Source organism: Struthio camelus, chromosome 9 (genome assembly GCF_040807025.1).
Source record: "Struthio camelus isolate bStrCam1 chromosome 9, bStrCam1.hap1, whole genome shotgun sequence".
NCBI lineage: Eukaryota > Metazoa > Chordata > Aves > Struthioniformes > Struthionidae > Struthio > Struthio camelus.
Window position 1 is genome coordinate 22489021 of NC_090950.1, and position 22554 is coordinate 22511574.

The window sequence follows — 22554 nt, forward strand, 5'->3', positions numbered from 1 at the left end:
TTTTCTGGTCTCTGCCAGGCGCCATTACCAGCTGCACATCTGAAGTGCGGCGGGAGCTTTCCAGGAGCAGCCTGCTTGCATACACGGGTGAGCTCCAAGATGAGACAGATACGCTTCGCATCTGACACACCATCCCACACAGTGAGAATTACAACAACTTGGATTTCCAGAAGCCTTGCTGGATAGACAAGCAAGTGCTTTGTCTAAAAACTTGCAAAATCCAAGGAGTAAAGCTATGCCTACCTGCAGCAATGCCTCAAACATATGCCAGCCACTCATCAAGGGAAGAACTTGTTTCACCCAGTCTGACCTACTTAACACAGCTTCGTCCAGTGATTCATGCATCAAGACTAGTGAGACTAGCGTTGACCTACAGGAGTGGTTTCCAGCAACGACCCCGAGCTCTTCTCAGGAGATTTATGAAAGACGACTGCAAAAACCAACCTCACGCTCATGCAGCAACCTCTGCCAGCAAACCACCCTCCCCAGGCGCCCCCAGTTTGGGCAGCCTCGAGCCTCCCCAGGGTGAGGGAGGTACAGACAGGCCCGGCGTGGCCTCTGCCAAGTCGAGAGGCCCCTTCCTGTAGCGGAGAAGGCGCTGTGGGCTGCGGCACCCCCTCCCAAAGAGACCCACTCTCGGTGGGCAACACGTCCACCCCCCACCCCGTATGACCGCGGGGTAGCAGGTCTACCCATGACCCCATGTAACCGAGGGGGAAACTACCCACAAGACCAGGTTAGCCCTGGGGCTCTCGCCTGGGCCCGCGACAACACGGCCCGGGCAGCCTACAGCCACCCCGCGCCGGCTCCGAGGGGGCCGGGACACCCCGCCCGCCGCTCCCGCCCCGGCGGCGGAACCCGCAGCCCCCGGACCGCCCCGCCCCGCCCAGCCGCCGGCCCAGGGCGCACTGCGCATGCGCCGCCGCCCCGCCTGCTCGGGCGCGCGCGAGCCCCCCGGCTGGCCGCGCCGCTTCCTTCGTCGCCAACTGTTCTGTCCCCGTCGAGCTCCCGTCGGTCTTTCCGGCGAGAGCCCGGAAGCGGAAGCGGGAGCTGAGGCAGCGTGAGGAGATGGCGGCCCGCGGCGCTGCGAGGCGCGGAGCCGGCGCGGGTGCGGCCCGCGGCCCCGACCCGCAGGAGGAGCCGCCGCCGCCGCTCCAGGCCGTGCTGGTCGCCGACAGCTTCAACCGCCGCTTCTTCCCCATCTCCAAGGACCGGCCGCGGGTGAGAGGCCTTCCGCCGGCTGCCCGGGGCCAGGAAGGGGCTCCCGGCTCCCCTCGGGCTGCCCCGGCCGCGCCGGCTCCTCCCGGGGTCCCTAGCGCAAGGCGGAGCGGCGGCCGCCGCGGACGTCGCTCCCGGGGGCGCGGTGTGCCCTGCCGTGAGCGCCTGGGCCGGGGCTGGGAGGCGGCGAGGCCGCCGGGCGCTGCCGGCAGGTCGCGGGGTGCTGCTGCGCCCCCGCGTCCGCCGCGGCCCTTCCACCGGGCGTGAGCGGGAGGGAGCCTCTGACCGGCCCTCCTCCTTCGGCGGGGTTTATGTGCCCGGTCGGAGAGGCGGTGAGCACCTAAGTGCTGTGTTGGTGCTGTTTGCTTTCCCATATGGTGCAGCCAACTGCGCTGTTTGCTTTTCACCCACTGCTGATGAAGGAGTGGTAGCAGATTTGGGCAGGTTTCCTTCTGGTAGAGGAAAGAAGCAAAGCGTCTGTGTCGGCAGTAGCGTAAAAGAATATGGCCAGCCAAAAGGATGGCAAAAGCATTTTAATTATATAGATGAGAAGGCTGCGTGTTAGAGTGCTTCTGTAGAATTTAGGTCTGAGCAATTATCTTACCTCGCTTGCTGAGTAAATGCTTGCAGTGTTCATAATTATACACGTGGGCTCGGACCTGAAACAAAACACCATCAGAAATGGATCAAAGGATAGTATGAAACTGTCAGTTGTAAATTAGTAAGTTAGTTTAAAAGTGTGACATGAATCTCAAGTCGAGAGGATAGTCACTTCACTTTAGGTAGGGTCTTTTCTTTTCCTTTTTTATTCTGGAGACTCTCAATTCTTGTGGCTTCATCATTCATGTCTGACAGGTTTTTCTTGTAGTAGTTAAAGCCAGAGTCAGGGAATCAGTACTTTGGAATTTTTTGAGTTTTTTTTTTTTTTTTCCTCGTCTCTGTCGTTTATTTGAGTCTTCTTGAAGAATTTTAGGTGCGATAACCTCATTTCTCTTGCACCTTCCTCTGTAAACTAAGGGTGATTCTAACTTCCCCTATGGAACATCAGGAGGTAGCTCTTACTGTCTATATCAACTTGGAGAATTTTCATTGAAAGGAGGTATAGCAGTCATTCACCTTTTTATTCTGACGGTACTGAAGCTAGAAGACGCTGCTGCTGATATGGAGCTATAGTGTGTTTGTTCAGCTGTCTCTCCATCTGTTTTTTTTAGGCTCTCCTACCTATGGCAAACGTGGCCATGATCGACTATACCTTGGAGTTCCTAACGGCAACCGGAGTCGAAGAAACTTTTGTTTTCTGCTGTTGGAAGTCAGCTGAGATAAAAGAGCACTTACAGTAAGGATTTCTTCTGCTTTCTTTTTAGCCTTATCATGGAAAGGAATCTGCCATTATCCAGTAAGCCTCCCAGGTCTTAGATTGCACTGATCCTTCTACTGATGAAAACTGTGCTGCTAGGGATTCCCTTTCAGTAGATGTCTCCCAGCACATCTCAAAAAAGAATATTCCTCATGTGAAGAAGTGGGGTCGTGCAGTATTTTAAAAGGGTTGTTTGGGGGACTACCTTTTTTTACTGGCGTTATTGGCTCTTTGCCTAAAAGCAGCGCTTTCCTGCTTAGCACTGTAATTTATAATACTGCACTTTACTAGCCTTCTGCCGTGTCTCAGTGATCGGTGCAGCATATTGAAACAGTTCTCATTGAAAGTACCTTTTACCTCTGCATGCTGCAGGTTTGCCTGCTCAGGAGAAGCGTGCAGTCTTTTCTCTTCCCTGCTTGAGGTACTGCTTTCAGAGAAAAAATTCCTGAATTGGGTGTAATCTCTCCTTCTCCTCTGTCAAAACTGCTCACAGATAGTCTAGTTTCCTAAGTTTCCCTAAGCCATAGTTTCAAGGTGTTATCATCTTCAGTTCTTTCTGCTCTGTGCAAATGATCAGATCTCTGCCCACTGATAATGTACTCCTTGTAATAGGATTCTTCCTGCATGCACTTATGGATGTGGTATGCACTGGGGTGCTGTGTTCTAGTGTAAAGTATCCACGGTACAAGTATCCCTTTTAAGCCTTCCTGATGTGGTTTTCTGCCTTCAGAAAGTCCAAGTGGTGCCGCCACACATCTCCCAACATGGTGCGCTTTGTAACTTCTGATCTGTACCGCTCCCTTGGTGACGTGCTACGAGACGTTGATGCCAAGTCTCTTGTCCGTTCTGATTTCATCCTTGTCACTGGGGACGTGGTGTCCAACTTCAATATATCCAGAGCCCTGGAAGAGCACAAGTAGGTGTTGAAGGAAGCGCGTGCCTGGCTGGTGTGCCGAGACTCTGGGCTGTAACTGTCTGGAGAGTGACTTAAAATTCTGCCCTTCCTGTTCAGGTTGCGTCGTAAGATGGAAAAGAATGTTTCTGTGATGACGATGATTTTCAAAGAGTCCTCACCTGGTCACCATGCCAGGTGCAACGAGGATGACATCATTGTTGCTATGGACAGTGCCACAAACCGTGTCCTTCACTATCAGAGAACCCAGGGGCTGAAACGCTTCCGCTTTCCTATGGTGCGTCTGGCAGGTGGAAAAGGGCTGTGAAGCAGCACCTCGAGGGAGTCCTCTTAGAGTGAGGACTGGGGAGTGTGCTTATTCCCTCTTTTGGAGCAGCAGGTGATGGGGAGTGACCCTTGGTAAACTTGATTCTGTCTAAGAGAGTTTAAGGCTTGGTGAAACTGTCCTGGAACATGCATGTTCGGGACTCATTTTGGAATTTGAAGAAAGAGTAGACATGCTTTTCCAAAAATTCAGTTTTCTGCATTTATTCAATTGATTCTCTGCATATAAAACAAGGGAGATAGATGTACTATCATGGAGATTCCCAAATTGGGGTGCATGTGCCGTTATCATACACAACCATTTTGTAGTGGTACCAAGTCTGGCACAACAGGGAGTGGAATAACAGAGGGCATACGGGGCAGTACCTCCTATCACCTCTGCCTGTGCTGCTCCCCAAAAAAAGTTATGGACTCTACTTAATATGCAGCCAGTGAGATGTCCATGAAGGCACTTTTTTCATTAAGATGAATGGTCTTTTTTTCTTTTTTTTCTTCCCTCAACTCAGAACCGAGACTATGAATGAGTATATCATTTTCATCCCCAAATCAGTAATCCCTAGATTATTTTTTTTCTTCAAATGAAAGTCCTTTTTGGCTTCAGACAGTTATATTAAAAAAAAAAAAAAAGTAGAGGGAGGGGAAAAATAGCCACAAAAATCCATGGAGGGGATGGAAGCTATGAATGCTGTATTTTTATTTATTAATGTTCTTTGTATATTTGTAGCTCCCAGCAACTAAGTAAGGAGCCTTGTGGAGGAAAAGTGGCCGTTTGAAGTATGAGCTCTTTCTTGGAGAGCTGCACTGTGTAAAAGGGTGTGGGGGAGGGAAGGCCTCTGCTGATTGACACAACTGTGTGACCAGACTGTGCCTGCTAAGAGACTGTGCCTCAATGTAGGTCATAGACTTCTCTGATCTCCAGAACTGCAGCTAGTTTAATAATTCAATCAATTTCAATCAATTTCAATCAATAGGATTCCCCAGGCTCATAAAGTCTTTTGGGATTCAGTACTGCATGAGGCGCTCAGCTTTTCTGAATTTTCTCCTCTTTCAGAGTCTGTTCCAGAACTCGATTGAAAACGTCGAAGTGCGCCATGATTTGCTGGACTGTCATATCAGCATCTGCTCTCCACAGGTGAGCCCTGCCTTCCTGAGGGCCTGGAGTTCAATCTGTTTTGCTCCCTCAGTGCTGCTGGTGTGCAGGGGCAGCATGCACTCCTGGTGTACAGAGCGTGGAAACCAGAGCTGCTGGTTGTGCTCCATGACTGATCTGAGAGCCTGAGTGATCATGTGGCACTGCTCCGTGGACCGTGTGAGCTCAGTCAGTATCTGGTATCCTCCACCCACACAATCATGGAATAGTTGAGGTTGGAAGGGAACTCTGGAGGTCATCTGGTCCAACCCTCCTGCTCAAGCAGGGTCACCTAGAGCAGGTGGCCTAGGACCGTGTCCAGATGGGTTTTGAATATCTCTAAGGACGGAGACTCCACAACCTCTTTGGGCAAGCTGTGCCAGTGTGTTCAACCACCCTCACAGTGAAGAAGTGTTTTATTCTGTTCAGACAGAATTTCTTCTGTTTTAGTTTGTGCCCGTTGTCTCTCATTCTGTCGCTAGGCACCACTAACAGGAGTTTGGCTCCATCTTCTTTACACCCTCCTGTCAGATAGTTACAGCATTGATAAGATTCCCCGCAAGCCTTCTCTTCTCCAGACTAGACAGTTCCAGCTCTCTTTGTCTTCATACAATAGATGCTCCAGTCGCTTCAGCATTTTTTTGTGGCCCTCCGCTGGACTCGCTCTGATATGTCCATGTCTTTCTTGTCTTGGGGGGCTGAGAACTGGATCCAGTGCTACAGATTTGTCTCACCAGTGCTGAGTAGAGAGGAGGGATCACCTCCTTCTGCCTAATGCAGCCCATTCTTTGCCATGAGGGTGCATTTCTGGCTCATGTTCAAATTGGTGTCCTCTGGGACCCCCAGGTCCTTCTCTGCAAAGCTTATCGCTCGGCCCCTTGGTGACAGGCAGAACTAGACAGTGTATGCATCAGTAGATTGAATGGCCAATTTGGCACAGGATGAAACTATACTGGAAAACAGGCGACCTCATTTGAGTATGGTAAAGTACGTGGAGCAGAGGCGATGGCTATGCTATGGAAAGCCTCAGTACTTGCAAGCTAGTACTGCGTTAAGATAACTTTCATGGTTATTCCAGCCTGGGCTTGCTAATGCTTCTTCTGCATTCGAAAAAGAGATGGTCTACAGGCTTCCTTTGACTACGAAGCTAGGCTGGGTTGACTGCTTAGAAATGTTAAAACAATGTTTTGCCCCTTCTGAAAACCAGAACCTGTTCATAGCCTACTGTAGGAGGAAGAGATGAGAAAGTCAACACTCCTAGCAGAAGGAATCAAAGCTTTACTCAAGGCAAGAGCATCACTTTCCTATATCGTATAACTCGGCTCTCTGAGAACCAATGAACAGCCATTAATTATCTGGCTTCCTCAGCAACGTTTTCTGCTGATTATATTATTTCCTTGCATTTTATTCCTGGCAGGTGGCTGAGTTGTTTACGGACAATTTTGATTACCAGACACGGGATGACTTTGTGCGTGGTCTGCTGGTGAATGAGGAGGTAAGAAGAGGGGGATGGTACCAGGAAGATCACTTCATCTAGTATTGAGGAGTCCTCTGACATATTCCTGTCCGTTTCCCAGGTCCTGGGGAACCAGATCCATATGCATGTAACAACAGAAGAGTATGGTGCCCATATATGCAACCTGCTTATGTACAAAGCTGTGTGCTCTGATATCATCCGGCGCTGGGTCTATCCCTTGACTCCAGAAATGAACTTCACTGATGACAAGAATCAGAGTTATACCCATTCTAAACACAACATCTACCGGGGGGTGGATGTTAGCCTCGGCCACGGCAGCATACTGGAAGAGAACATCCTCATTGGGCAGGGGACGGTCATCGGCAGCAACTGCTTCATAATTAATAGTGTCATTGGGCAGAACTGTAGGATAGGTGAGTACCAGAATGGGGGAACGTGCCGAGGCAAGGCACAAGTTATTGGGCTCTTGTTTTTAAAGTGCATTTGGCTCTGAAGGAGGATGCTAGGTGGGTGTTACTTGGTGACATCTAATGGGAAGAAAGGAGAAAGGCTTTGTTTTCCAGTGGAGGAAATAGATTAAAGTTCCAGGGTACCATAATGATGTTGAAAGGCAGAAGGCGCTTCACGCAAAGAAAGGAGATGTTTCATCGTTACAGTGTGCACGTCCCTTGCCAATCTAGAATTACCATCCACCAACATCCTGCAAGTGAGGAACCTCTATGCTTGTTTTTGTGAGCTGCCTGGTACCTCTTCTTCTTATCTTGGCTGGAATCTCTTTTGTGATTTAACCATGTCTATGCAAAATCAGGATGTCAGTTGTTACTATCAACTAGCTGAATCTCTGTAGAGAACAAACTCCTCTTCTAGCTTGGGGTAGGAAATGGTCATAGGCTGATAAGGCTAATGTTTTTTTAAACATCTAACGTCCATCACACATCAAGGGCATTGTTTCATCCTGAATTCAGTGAATAAGATGCTTTCTAGTGGACTCAGTGGTGTGGGAGAGCAGCAACCTGCCTTGCTCAATATGTTTATGCTTGGTGGTGTATAACAGGTGACAGAGTCATTTTGGATGGAGCCTTTCTCTGGGACAGAGTTCAAGTAGCAGATAACGTGGAGATCTGCCATTCTGTTATCTGTGATGAAGCTGAAGTGAAGGAAAAAGTAAAGCTAAAGCCTCGCTGTGTTCTCTCTTCTCAGGTGAGCTGTGTGTGTTTGCTCTGCTTTCTGCCTTCTCTAGGCAGGTTACTAGACTTAAGCATTGGAACGTACCCGAACAGAGGGCTGTTCCAGGCCTTTTCTTCAGGGTGGGGGCTATGCTATTGCTCCCATCTTTTTCCTCCTTCAGGCCCTTTGGCTAGGGTACTATGGCACATGGTCTAGCAGTGCTGATGTTTTCTGTTATGCTTGTTAGACCCTCCCTTGGAACAGCTTGTCCAAAGCAGCTATTGCCCCTGCTGGTGGAGATACTAGGGGGCAATCAGGATATTTCTTCATTAAGGAGAAATATTTTTACATATTACATATTTACAGGTAGTAGTTGGTCCTGACATCACTCTATCTGAGGGCACAGTGATCTCCCTGCACCCACCAGATGAGGAGGAAGAGGATGAAGACCAGTTCAGTGATGATTCTGGTGTGAACAAGGAGGAGAGCAAAGTGAAACTGAAAGGTATGAGAGTCTCTGGCTCCATGAGCTCAGGCTGCACAGAACGCTTTGCCCTCCGTGATCTTTCCCTCCCCCGTTCTAGGCTCTGTAATACCAGGCTGGAGGTGAGTGCTGCGTTCAGCTTGGAACATGGGTGTTTTCAGTAGGGCAAGCCAGGGTATATCTGACTCAGGTTGGACAGTGAGGTATAGCTCAGTACCCTAGGATTAAAATTTGCAGAGGCTGAGCTGTTTTCCATTTTCCTTAGAGGAGGAGCCTTGTAGGAGATGATAAGCTGACGCTGGAAGAGATGTCCAGCTCAAGGCAGGATGCAAGATTATGTCCTTGTACCTGGACTGCGTCCAAGGACTTTGTTCTTGTCCAATATTGCTTCTTTCGGTCTGGGTTTGTCAAGGGATCTAAACGTGGTCAGGTGGGTTTTGCTGCTGTAGAGGGGAGCAAGTAAGCCACTTGTTGAGGCAAGGGGGAAGATGAAAGCTGAAATCCATGTGCATCTGCAGGAAGCCCCCCCTGATGAAGAGTATTCAGGGACAGTAGCATGCAGGTTATAGCAGTCTATTTCAGGTTTGCCTGTAAGCAGATCCAGTACATCCATTTCTGTCTAATCAGTATGTCTTTTTCAGGTTACAACCAAAGGGATGTGGGTTCAGAGGGCAGAGGCTATCTCTGGAAAGCAGATGACAAGAATGAAGAGGATGAAGAAGAGCAGAGACAGAGCCTGTGGGGTGAGGAAAAGTTCAGTGCAATCACCCGGGGATGGACTGACGTAGACCTTCTGTGTCAGTGGGACTTGCTGAGTGCGACGCTGGTAACTGTGTCTAGAATAAGAAGGCACAATGTGGTTTATGAGATGAAGAAAAGCTTTTCAACAAGTGCAGGATAAACTCCAGTTATTGGGAGATAGAAGTCCCTGGCATAGAAAACTCTGGAGAAGGAATGGATTCATAACTAAATGAGCAGGTTAGCGGTTGCTCCTGTTCTAGGCGGTTTGGACACAAAGCCTAAATTTAGGAAGGGGCAAGAGGTGATAAGCTGCAGTACAACTCTGAGCTTTGTGCACGCTGAAAGCCTGATGGGCGCCCAAGTGAGAGAGTTTCCAGGGGCTGAACTAAAAATACTGTCTGGGCTCTATGAAGCAGGCTGGCCTCCAGATTACATACTTGTATGTGGGAGTGAGGTCAGAAGAGACAGGTTACTTCTGGAAGGCAGGAGTTGGACCATATTCTCTCTTCCTGTGCTTTATGAAAGATGGTTATTTTATCTTTGACTTGCACTAACACATGTAGCCATCCGTGCTATGAAATGCACGTTACGGGCTGCTAGGCCCTCCCTTGGAGGAGGTGGTTTTTGGCTGTTCCGGCTACTGCTGGTTTTCTTCTGCTAGTGACTGATTATGCTAACATTGCTCCATCACGAGTCAGCAGTCAGGGCAACATGCATGTGCTTCTGTCCCTGCCCTTTGCTATCTGTCTGCAGATTCTTTAAAAAGTCCTGTTATTCTAGTGCCAGCTGTAGCGTTCCCTCTGCAGCAATTCTAACCATCTGGACCTGTAACAAGATGCTCCATTGCAAGGACAGAGAGTTGCTGACTTGGTTAGGAAGCCCCTGGGACACCTGGTTCCCCACCCCTACAAGAGCTGCAGCTTTTGAATGCTGCATGCTTCATCTTCTGCTCTTTATCAGGCCCAGCCCTGCATTCAGAGGAAGAGAGCGAGTCGGACAGTGACCTGAGCTTGGGCTCTGAGGAGCCAGATAGTCGGGCTGTGTCCCCTCAGCTGGATGACGTTAAAGGTGAGAGATGGGGCTATGGAGAAGGAATGGTGAGTCTACAGGCAATTGGGAATGAGATCTGTGCTGCTATAGCTAGGTGTATTGGAAGGGCAGCGGACTGCTATAATGCATTTGCCTCTCAGCCTCACTTCCTAGCCTTTTCTACCATGTTCTTCAATATTCCTTATATTGCTATTGTATGTTAACCCAAGGTAGCCAAGGGTGAGCAGCTAGAAAAAGGTGCTCCATCCTTCTCACTCATGATCACAGGGTCTTCGTGAAAGCGACCTCCCTTAGTTTTCTCTTTAAGTGGCAGCGTCGCTGCTTAAACTCCCAAGGGGTTGCATAAAGGCCCAGCAGAGCTTCCTTGTGTGGACAGCTTTCCTGCTATAATTGTATGGGAGAACTGAATTTCCTTGTAGGAGCTGCCTATCCTGAGAAGTATGTTTTTGTATTGTGTTTTGCTCTGTTAAGTTTACATGGATTTGAAAAGGGTTGAAGCTAAACTGGAAAAAAGGGAGAAAATAAAGGGGAAAAGAAAAGCCTTTTCACGCTAAACTATCTCTCCAAAGGAAATTAAACCAATAAACTGTGGGTTTAATTTATACCTTTGGTTAAGGGAAGATGAGGCTTGTCTGAGTAGGAAAGGCTAGACTGTGAAAGTATAATAGAAGCACTACTCTAAAAGGTTGCAGAGTGGATGAAACAATCTCTAGTAGGTCTTTTCTTTTACCTATAAATACCAGTATAACTCAGGTATCGTTGAAGGGGGTTTGTGGTAGCTTATAGAAAGCAAACACAGACCTGTGTCAAATGCTTTCTTTAAGGATGTAGTTTCTTCAGTACTTGAAAAGAGTTTGAAGAATCAATGCTTTTCCATCTCCTCTCTAACTACCTATCCTTTCTTTCATTAGTTTTCCAGAATGAGGTTCTAGGTACGTTACAGAGGGGTGAAGAAGAAAACATTTCCTGTGACAACCTGGTCCTGGAAATCAACTCTCTCAAGTGAGTGTTCACCAGTGGATGCTCTCCCTGATTCTGAAGGGTTGGATTTGACAGCAGGTCTAGAAAGAAGAAGAGAAACCACATGAATAGCCATGTCTGATTGTTGCGCATTATTTTTGCCAGTAGTGATGCATTAGAAATGCAGATGAGAGATCATGACTGAATGATGACAGAAGTTGATGGAGAGAGTCAGCTACATCTATAGCCTCCTCAGTCATTAAGCTTTTCCAGCCCAGTTTCCGGAACAAGAGATTCAATTGCTACTGAGTAACTGTGAACTGAAGAGAGCAAGCATGTGCTTGGCACAAGCTGCATATAAGTTCATGCAGGAGCCACTGCTCTGTGCACTGCAACGTTCAGCCAGCTGCCTGCAGCTGTGACTGTGCTGTGGCTTGTCCACTCTGTTTACACAGCAGCAAGCCTAGAACATGTAACGCTTTTACCTAGTATTTCTCAAATATGAACCTGTTTCCCTTCTTTTACGCAACAATCTTCATGCAGCACTCTAGCGAATGTGAGGGTGCTGTCCCTGCAGCAGCTTGTTCCAATGTGATAGCAGATTTTCAGGACTGGTCTTTCACAAGGCCTGTTGCAATGCAAGGTGTTTTAATTGCATGGATGTTTTGGAAAAAAGTCTGGAAAATGCAAATCAAATCGTTTGTTGCATCTCTGGAAGGAATAGTAGTTTGCAGAGATCAGGCAGGTGAGATATGTATTGTTTCTGACTTTTTTTTTTTTTTCTTTGCAGGTACGCCTATAATATTGGCCTGAAGGAGATGATGCAAGTGCTTAGTAAAGTGATCCTGGAGTTCCCATTGCAGCAGCTGGATGCAAATTTGGACTCTCAGAACTATTTCTCAGCATTACTTCCTGTGAGTGCTCCTCCATTTAACTCTTCTTGGGGTTTGTCTCCTTGTGTGTAGGAGTTGGTTTGGATTCCCCAGATACTTCCTGGCTGGGGAATCTTTTTTGCTTAGGCCTGAAGCCACTTGAGGCTCACTAGTTCATGAACCTCTTTGTCATCTATGGAACTAAAAGTAAACTGAAACTATTGTATCTGCTTGACAGAACTTAGCTGAGATTGTAGGTATGGGAAGTCTTATTTCAGTAGCTTATGGTTATTTTAGTCTCCTGTGTGTGACAGTAGAAGTGTAACCTCTAAAAGAGATCAGAGAGAGACTGTTAGAGGTGTCTTTACAGGCTTGCATTCCAGGAACCCGATTCCAAACCATCATGAGTCCGATCCCTGGGGCAGCAGGGAGTGCTCCTCTCCCAGTGGGATCCTTTCCAAGGTATTACTTGTCTGCATATTATAACTGGTGCCAATTGTTTCCAGCCAATTGCAGAGGCAGGATCTTGCTGTCTTTTGAGTGAAGATTCAGAATTCTGTTGCATCTCTAGAGAGACTGCGGTATAACTGGGTGAGACTGGTTTCTGTTTCCTGACTTAAGGGAGACAAATCAGGATAGGGTTTGCCTAAAAAGCAGGCAGTCTCATCTTAATGGCTTTGTTGACCCAGGTAAAAGGCAATGTAATGACTCTGCCTCCTTGCCCATTTGTGCGTTTGAGTTTGCAAACTCCACAGCTTACAAAGGTGCTTTATCAGAATGAATGGGTCTGACACCTGTTTGGGAAAGACTAATTTAAATTCCTTAGGAGACATAGCTGAAAGTAGGACCACTAGACATCTGCATCCTCCTTTCTGTGAGGAACTATGTGCTTTCAATTGGTGGGAGTGGTGGAAAACTGACTCTTCTTTATGTAGGTGTAAGCATGGCACTTAATTCATATCCTGGATGTGTGGAGATGCCTTTAGTAGGAAACTATAGCAGTAAACTGTTCTGCTCATCAACTGTCCTAATGAGATTTTGCTATCCACTCCATTTATATTCTGCTTACTTTAGTTCCTGTCTTTAGTGTCCGTCTTCTTGAATAAGATGTACTGTCCTGGAAAAAGAGTTGAAGGAGGAGGACCCAGGAGAATCTTAAAGCAGATAATAGACTCTAAGTGGAAAGCCCTACATCTAGACAGCAGGTGGTGTGAAGGCGGTAGCTGTGTAGGATGTTTTCATTCCGGCTGAGATAAGTCTCCTAGATTGGGCTCCTAATCTACCTTGAGTATGACAGGAGAACTTCACTGTGGCATTCAGGCAGAGGAGGTTCTGATGTGGAATAAGGGTTACTGTATGAATGCTTAGTGTTAAGTGTCCTTGCCTCCCCCCCCCCCCCAAAAAAAAAAACCTTTGAAGCTAAACACAATGGAAAATGCATGAAGGGCTTACATCTGGATAACTTTGTCCATATATATTTCATCATAAGAAAGTTGGTGCTTAAAAGGGAGGTATGTGTAGCATGTGCATTTATGAAACACAAATTATCCTCAGATTTATCAGAGGAATCAACTGTCAAAGCAATTGACCAACATGGCAGCCAGCTTCTCCAAATGCTCCTTTGTAAAGAACAGCCAGCAAGTTTCTTAGAATATCCTTCTCTAGGAGAATTTTATGCTTCAGTGTCTTTACTGCATGCAAAATTGTTTGTGCTGGGTTCCCTGTACTGAGATCAGCTGGAAGGCAGTATCCTGTTGAAGGAGAGTGTCAATGTTCAGTTGCAAACACTATGTCATTCACCATTATAAAAACCCAGCGTCTTTGAGTTGAGACATCCCTCTACTATAGGCAGTGAATCAGCCTTCTAAGACTTATTAAACAGACATTAAGAGTCTTCCTGTGCAGCACCTTGTGTGTGTTTATCAACTGTACTCTGAGGAGAAGAGACTAGTTCTTTGGGCTGAGCATGTATGTTTGTACAGCATCTGAAATGGTGGATTCTCTACAGTAAACAACTTGGGGTTGCCTAGTTGGTCAAAATACGTTCCTTTAAGTTACAAGTGCTTACTTACACCCTGAGAACCCCGTGCACTAGCTTTGTATGGGTTAGTGCAGAACGAAAGCGTGTGCAATATGTAGCTAACGTGGCCTCACTCGATAGTTGTATTAGACTTGAGATCTGCTTATATTGGTTTTTGCAGGGCAAAGCGTTAGTTTGTATGAGATGGAAATGCTTACGTTCTGAGAGTGGTGAATACCAGAAGCCTGCTGAACTTTACAGAACTGTTTCACGTTTCTTATTCTGTCTTCGTAGCTCAACCCTGGCTAAGGGATGCTAAAGGAAGATGGATTGTTTGTGTAAGAGCGGTGGTAGAGCCATCTCAGACAGCTCAGGAGGGGAAATTGTGGAAATGCCATAGTTATGATGTATGGTTTGACTTGAAACCACAGTGTGTGCTCTGAAGTGCTGGCCCCTGAGTATGAAGCTCATAAGTTTGGCAGCAGTTTTAGGAAAAGAGCATCTGGTAAAGAATATGTCTGTGGGTATTTTTCAGATGAAACATGAAGGCTTGAGAAACAGTGTTATCCAATGTGATGTCTGTGAGGCATCTTGTTTGGCCCTTGAACAAGCTGTAAAGCAAAGATGGTACAGAAAACCTCATCTTTTCCTGAACCGTAGGCATGGTTTAAGTGAACGTGACTGTAAGACCCTGTCAAACTGAAGGTTGTTCTTCTGTTGTCACTGAAGCAGCATCAAACAAGGTTATGTAGATGAGGATGTCTGAAAGGAACTGGGGGAGGCAATTTAGCAGTTCTGCTTGCTCAGTCAGCCAGAGCCCGTACTGCAGCCCAGCAGGTAGCATATGTGGTGCACCTCCTTTGGTTTCTGTTAGGAGCCTTACTCTTGCATAAGGCAATGCAAGTGAACACAAGGTGGGATCACTCGTTTAGGTGATCAGAGATCTCTGCTTTCACTGAACCAATTTATGGTAGTCAGCACAAATGCTGTGTTATAGTGTAACAGGTTAGAATTATAAGTTTGTCCCTTGTGCTTTGCACGTATTTCGTGATGGTGTCCTGTGCTGGAGGAGGGGATAAAAGAGGCCCAGTGCTGAGACTGTCCTTCTGACAAAATAAAAAATAGACCAAACGTCTTTGAAGGTGAAGTTGCACCAGACCTGGTCAGCGATGTATCAAAATGAATCAAAACATAGGAACTTACTGTTGCCTTCTCTAGACCATAGGTTGTTTGGGGGAGTTGTCCAGCTATAGTCAGAAACTTGAAAGTAATGATTTTGTCCATGGGTCCCTTGGTCACGTGTCCCTTCGTTTTGCAGTCCATTGTCCATCTGAAGTAATTGCAAGCCTCTGTCTCCCCAGTTCGGGCTTTCATGCTCACAAGTTCTTACAGGCTCACAAGTTCTGTGGGGCTGAGCCCTTCTTCCCCCATTAGCGCCAGTTGGTACAGTGCATGTTCTGGACTTGAAATGGTGCATTTTTTTCTGTCCCTTTCCTGGGGTTGTGAGTGTTTATAGCTGTGCTTTCTTTATAACTTTACTTACTTTTAAAAACTCCATAACTTATAATTCTATTAGAATTGTATCTGCTTATGATTTTAAAATGTTACCAGAAAGGTATTGCAAAATATTTCTTGGCCTGAAAGGAACTTGCTGGGTCTTCTGCATTTGAAGTGAAGAACTCTGAAGGAGAATAAAATGCAGGAGATGGTAGTAGAGGAGGGAAGAGTGCTCAGGATTAAGCATTTTGCTAGAGGTTAAAATACTTCTTGGAAATATACTCTGCAGCCCTCAGCTTTTTTTGTTATGATACCGCAATGATTAGGAGCATTTTATGCTGTTACGGTTGTTCTATGAGCCAGATGATGTACTGCACAGATCATTCTGTTAGCATTAATCCCCTTCTTTGTTCCTGCTCGAGGCAGGTAGATTCCAGCATGGCTGCGATAATAGCAAATGTGTAATAGCACTTGATGAAGTGATTGTAGCACTATGGAGCCATTCAGCAATATTTCCCACTATGGGCTACCTTGATAGTACGCACTAGCTTGGGTACTAGCTCTGTTATTTGTCAATGGAACTGCCCTGCTAGCTCTCAACAGTTGTCCAAAGCAGAGTAACGCTGATTAACCCAGAATATAGGTGACCCAGGGCTTCTTCCTCACACCCGAAATCCCTGAGAACTGCCTATTTCCTTTCAAAACAGACTAGATCAGTGTGTTCTGTAGGGAGACGCTGTGCTGAGGGCATAGCAAGACAGCATATTGGTATGAGCATGTCAAGGATGTAGTTACAGGGTGCGTGCTGTTGAATTAACCTATTCCAAAAGAAGTGGAACTTTGACCTGATTTCCTACAATATTTTCATGGGATAGTCTGGTCATAGTGTGAAAAAACAGAAATGTCTGTGCCCTGTCCTCCTAATTCTGAGGCCTTTAAAACTAAAACTTCTATAGACATGGCTATAATAAGTATCCTTATTGCCTCCTATCCCAGGTCCTGGTCAGTCTGTGCTGCTTTGCAGAGCTTTCACTGCTGCCTGCTTTTCAGATGTGTGCAACAACTGAAAGAGCTGTGGGGGACTCGGTCAGAAATCATTAAGCTTCATCAAAAATAAGCCTTGGAGGAAAGAACTGAGCTAATAGTTAACAGCTTCTTGCCCTTCGCCTTTTCTGCCTAGTCTCTGCAGCAGACTCCAGGATCCAAACAAGCCTGTAGACACACAGCAAATGTATGGCTTGACTGTGGGTGTTTTGCCCATTATGTTCATGTTTAGCTGTCTTGCGCTGTCCACTTTTACTCAGGTGGTAATCAGTTATGCTGGCACTATCTTTTTCTCTTTTTTTTTCTCATTTGTTCTGCTGCTTTGAAGGAAAGTTCCACTGAAATGTCAACTGCTCTGTGAGATGAATGCTGGAGTTGCATGTATGCACCTCTCCTTCTCAGTCTGCTGTGAAGTGATTTTCTTTGAGTACCAGACTCCATTAGACGTTTATTATGGCAACCTACTATTCCATCGAGATAATTGAAATCAAGACAGTTAACTGACACTCTCAAATCTGCGTAGTAATACCAGGTCACATCTGCACACGTGAGGCTTAATACTATCTGTTTGGTGGACGGTGGGGGGCAAACATACTAAGTGGTCAGATGAAGCCCTTCTTAAAATGCCTCCCTGGCTCAGTTTTAGTGCAGCCTAGCTGAGAAACTAGGCTGAATGCACGCATCCACATCCTGGCTCGGAAACTTTTATTCTGTGCTTTCTTTCTGCAGCTGTTGAAGAACTGGACCCCATTGTTCAAGAACTACATAAAACGGGCGTCTGATCACTTGAATGCCTTATTTGCCATTGAAGAATTCTTCCTGGAACACGACAGCCTCTGCACGTCGATAGCTAAAGTGAGTTTCTGCTCCCAGCTCTGAGGATCTGTTTTCACTAGATCCGTGATGAAATGCATCCTGTTTGCTTCATCAGCTTGTCTACTTTAGAGGAGAGAAATTTGGGGCCTCGGAGGAGAGGGTGTATGGAAAATCCATCTATAACAATTGGTTTTTAAAAGGTGGTCTGTGACTGCCTGTGTCTCTGAGTGAGGGTGAGCTGAGGGTGAGTATTAATTACCAGTAGGCAGCCTGGAGGGAGCTATTATTTTGCAGCTTTTAACCTAGATGCCCTTGCTGTGTGGTGCTGGAAGAGATGTGAGGCCAGGGGCTTGCTTTAGGGAGAGCTTTACTTCCTTTGTCTGCCCGTGGTTCGTGAGATCTAACTGCCAAATAATTTACCCTACTTCATGGTGCAAAGCTGGGAGTAAGGGCAAGACTTCCTCTTTAGGCTGAGCGAGTTGCGAAACTGGGAATAAAGGGGAGATGAGATGTCGCTTAATACCCATCTTTCTTCTTATCGGTGTTTTCAGTGTATTTCCCCTCCTACCTTCCTCTTTACAAGTTCTTCATTCCTGGATTCTTTCTGCCCTATCGCACTAGGAACGTTTGACTCGGATCTCAAGTGTTTCCCTTAGCGATTTCTCAGGAAGCCTCTATTTTTTTGGAAGAGTTCTCCTAGAATCATGCTTAACCCTCAGTTCCTCAAGAAAGAGGAACCATGACTTGTGCTACCAGTGCTTCTGGCTAATGGCAGAGCACTTAGCATGGACTGGAGCCAAGTCTTCAGCTTGATGAGCCAAAATGTCCTTGAATTACAGCAATTGTTTGGCATGTATCCATTGTTCTAGGGGCCTGGGTTTCCCTGGAGGCTGGGAATTGAAGTGACACTTTATATCTGGAGCTGGCAGCCAGCTTTGTCGGTACTCTGCCGCAAGGGGTACGAGTGCAGGGTGCCTGCTTGGCTGGAGCACAAAGGCACCCTGAGGAAAGCATGATTGCATCTTATCCTTGCTGCACTGGGCAGGATTTTGAGCTGATGAATGACCAATTGCTTTGACACCTGCCATAAGGCACCGTTAAGGGAGGATTGACAGGAGGAGGGAGCCTGGGGCAGGGCTGGCTTGATTCATGCTGGCTTGATTCATACTCTTCTCTATATATGCTACAGTTGCATGTATCTGGGCCTGCATAAGAGTTTCTTGTGATATCTGCTTTGGGGATGGGTTTTGGGGTGCTTTAAAATGAGAAATCAAGTTACTTGTTAAACTGATGTCCTCTATGGGTCTTTTGCCCAGAGCTCTTGATCACACCCTGCATCCCCAGAGCAGAAGCTGATGAGTCTTGAGCTTAGACTCACATGTCATAGCATCTAACTATCAGAAGCATAAGGCTTGGTAGGGGAAGCACAGTTATTTTTAACAATAAATGTAAAATGAAACAGACTGAGCCCCTTTTGAAAATAGAGTTGGGAGCGACAGACTTGCATGCAAACCTTGTGCTTGGACGTAAGCTAATCCTGAAAGAGTAGATAGAGAGCCCTGTTGCTCTTTTCTAATTGTTGCAGGTGTTGATGACGTTTTACCAGCTGGAAATCCTGGAAGAAGATGTAATTCTCAATTGGTTCTCTCTGCGGGACACGTCCGATAAGGGAAAGCAGCTTCGTAAGAACCAGCGGGTAAGACCCAAAGGCGTAAAAATGATACGCTAGCTGGTGAAAGAAGCTTCAACTGGCGTTCAGTGCCACTGTCCCTTTCTGTGAAGCAGCTGCCATTACATGGTAGGCCAGTAATGCACCAGTTCATTGAACACAACTTTTTTTCCTCCAGACAGATGTGTCTGTGAGTTTTGCCATAATCAGCCTGCATTGTCTGAATGAGGAATGGAGGTAGTAGGAGAGAGGGATGGTTTTTAGTGGGGTCTCTGTAGTATGAGGCCAGCACTTCCTGGCGTAACAGCACAGCTTCTCTAAGCCAACACCCATTTGAAATGGGCTTTAGGCCAATGCCCAATGTGCTGGCCCCATGCAATTCCTTTGAAGTTTTCGTTCCTGGCTCACCAGTCTCTTTGCATATATTGCTAAGCGTTTACAGTACAGAGTAGTTTCATTTGGCTTATGTTGCAAGGAGCATATAAACTTCCCTTCTCCATCAGGCAGAACTTTGTGCTAAAATTTGGCTGAGCCCTGATCCAGTTCTCCTCCCTGGATTTGGAAGAGGAGGAGGGGGGGAAAAAACTCATCTCTGAAGAAGTCCAACTTTGTTTAAAACCTGTTCAAAGTCAACTCTTAGTATAGGTCAGCAGTGCTTTCAGCTGCTTATTTAAGCCAGGTTAAAAGGTAAAATGAGCTGCCTTCTCCATGGAAATCTGTCAGGGAGTAGATTTTTTTCCCAGCAGCAGCTTTCCTAACATGCCTTAGCTAAGGTGCTGCTGTCATCTCTCCTCCCTCGAGGTCTGGCAAGAACAACTCTCTGACTTGTGTCTTCTCACTGAGTGCTTTGGGGACTGTCTGACTGAAGGAATCTCCTTCAGGAATCCAGAGAGCCTGGATGTCTCCCCCCCTCTCTCTCTCGCTCACACACTGTCTCTCTCTCTCTCTCTCTCTCTCTCTCGCTCACACACTGTCTCTCTCTCTCTCTCTCTCTCTCTCTCGCTCACACACTGTCTCTCTCTCTCTCTCTCTCTCTCTCTCTTGCTCACACACTGTCTCTCTCTCTCTCTCTCTCTCTCTCTCTTGCTCACACACTGTCTCTCTCTCTCTCTCTCTCTCTCTCTCTTGCTCACACACTGTCTCTCTCTCTCTCTCTCTCTCTCTCTCTTGCTCACACACTGTCTCTCTCTCTCTCTCTCTCTCTCTCTTGCTCACACACTGTCTCTCTCTCTCTCTCTCTCTCTCTTGCTCACACACTGTCTCTCTCTCTCTCTCTCTCTCTCTTGCTCACACACTGTCTCTCTCTCTCTCTCTCTCTCTCTTGCTCACACACTGTCTCTCTCTCTCTCTCTCTCTCTCGCTCACACACTGTCTCTCTCTCTCTCTCTCTCTCTCTCGCTCACACACTGTCTCTCTCTCTCTCTCTCTCTCTTGCTCACACACTGTCTCTCTCTCTCTCTCTCTCTCTTGCTCACACACTGTCTCTCTCTCTCTCTCTCTCTCTTGCTCACACACTGTCTCTCTCTCTCTCTCTCTCTCTCTCTTGCTCACACACTGTCTCTCTCTCTCTCTCTCTCTCTCTCTCGCTCACACACTGTCTCTCTCTCTCTCTCTCTCTCTCGCTCACACACTGTCTCTCTCTCTCTCTCTCTCTCTCTCTCGCTCACACACTGTCTCTCTCTCTCTCTCTCTCTCTCTCTCTCTCTCTCTCTCTCTCGCTCACACACTGTCTCTCTCTCGCTCACACACTGTCTCTCTCTCTCTCTCGCTCACACACTGTCTCTCTCTCGCTCACACACTCTCAATCTGCATGTTTTCATGTCTCCTAGAAACACCCTTCCTTCCTTCTTGTGTGTGATGGTGGTGCTCACTGATGCAGTGTAGCTATTGAGCATTCCAAGCATCTGTTTGGTGTCACTTGTTACCCAATTACATTTTATTCTCTATGCAGCTCCAGAAGTTTATCCAGTGGCTGGAGGAGGCAGAGGAAGAGTCGTCTGACGGCGACCAAGACTGACATGGTGGCTTGGCATGAAAAGAGGCACTCTCGTTGCCTTTCTGGGCCGAGTGGGCAGGGCAAGATCAATGCCAGTGCATGGTGTGTAGATATGGGGCCTGACATCAGTGACTGACAATCCCATTGTTAATTATGTTGTGCATTCCCAACTGTGCCCCTTCCTCCCTCCCTCGCTTGCCCGGTGGCATCTTACATTGGATGGTTGCAGCACAGTGTAAAAACCATAAGGGACGAGCAGGAGGCGATGATATCTAGAATTGCTCTGGAGCCTGGGGCTGCTATACCATAATCTATTTCTTGAGAGCCCCTTGCTTCTACTATAGAGGGAGCAGAGGCAAACATGTACAGACCCCTTCTAAATCTTACCTTTGGGGCTTGTGGAAATATGGTCATAAGGCTAAGTTATTTGGAGTCACTGTTGTTTCTGGAACTAAGAGAACTCCTGCTGAAGAGACACTGGCAAGGTTGGTAAGTAGGAGCATATGGATTAGGATCCGGAGTGCAGGACTGGGATTCAGGAGTTCCTGTGCCTGGAGAAGATGCCGTTGTCTGAGGATGCCTAAGGCATTTTGCAGCCTGGAAGGCACTTCTGTGATCTTTCCAAAAGGGAGAATCTCTTGCCATCTGCTGTGCTAGGATTTAACACAAGATTGCACAGTAGAGTTGGTAAAACCACATCTTTCCCCCTTCAGCAGAACAGGGGATAATATGTGCTCAGCTCCCCCACTGGCAGGGATCGGTTAATAAGGGATGTGCACTGGTCAGTGAAAAGCCGTATGGTTCACTACATCCTAGATGTGATTTGTCTTCTGTGCGTCTCCAGCTTAGCAGACACGGTGTTTTAGAAAAGTGTCTGGTTTTTTATTTATTTATTTTTTTAAGGGAGCAGAGATGCCTGGCTCCTCCTGCCACACCAGCATCATTTGTGTTTTGCTCTGGGGCCCTGACCACACCAGCTGCTTTAAGGAAAACGCAAGTTCCTAAATTCTGCTCTAGTCTGAAAAGGAGTGAACGGTATTTCCTTTGGTAGCACATCTTTGTGTTTCCACGAGTTCAGTTATACATGCTTGCTTACTCAAACTGTGCGTCCTTTTTACTTATTTGAAAACTTGCCCCCCTTCAGGTGGCAGGGAAAGTGCTGCAAGCCCGGTGTAAAGGTCAGCGGCCGCAGAGTAACTCGGCATGAAGCGGGAAACAAGTGTGCCTCTGGCGCTCTCTTGCCGGCATGGACAATGTGTGGTTGCAATAAGGCGCTTAGGAACAGCTGCCTTAGAAGTGTCACTGTGCTGTGTTCTTCCCTGTTCTCATCAAGAACAGTGGGAAAAAATACACAGCGAGAATCAGCTTTTATTGATAGGGGGTTGTATGTTGAATGTGCTGACCTTGCCTCTGCCCCTTCAGAAGGAGCATAGAATAAATCCCTTGGGGGAAATGCACTGGAGCTGCCCACTCAGGATATTTACTTGGCCGTTCCGTGGTGCCACAGTTGTCAGTGAGGGGACAATGTTGGATGCTGGAGGCCAGGGATACTGCCTCTTAAACTGATGTTCAGGCAAGAGCGATCTTGTGCACTCACAGTATCAGTTGCCAGGATTGTTCGTAAATGCGCTTGTTTTCTGACATCGCAAACTCAGTCTTGTAAATGTTGGGGAATTGGTTGGTATCTGAATTTTCTGTATCTGCCAATATTTAATTCAGGGAGCAAATAAAAACTATCCTGGTGTTAGTGGCTTGTCTGCCTTGTTTGAGCTTGAATTGTATGTCTCCAGTTGTGGCATATGCCTGAGCAGGGCTTACGG

General features: G+C 46.9%; 1 protein-coding gene across 1 annotated transcript; it reads left to right on the forward strand.

The window, feature by feature from the left end:
- The first annotated feature begins 911 nt into the window (after positions 1-911).
- Positions 912-22481, forward strand: EIF2B5 (eukaryotic translation initiation factor 2B subunit epsilon). Its single transcript, XM_068955099.1, has 16 exons — positions 912-1221; positions 2430-2554; positions 3306-3491; positions 3588-3765; positions 4864-4944; positions 6359-6436; positions 6519-6831; positions 7473-7618; positions 7952-8090; positions 8711-8812; positions 9771-9878; positions 10772-10862; positions 11611-11734; positions 16983-17108; positions 18655-18765; positions 20690-22481. Exons 1-16 carry the CDS (start codon positions 1069-1071, stop codon positions 20753-20755), a joined length of 2127 nt encoding a protein of 708 aa, XP_068811200.1. The 5' UTR covers positions 912-1068; the 3' UTR covers positions 20756-22481.
- Positions 22482-22554: the final 73 nt, after the last annotated feature.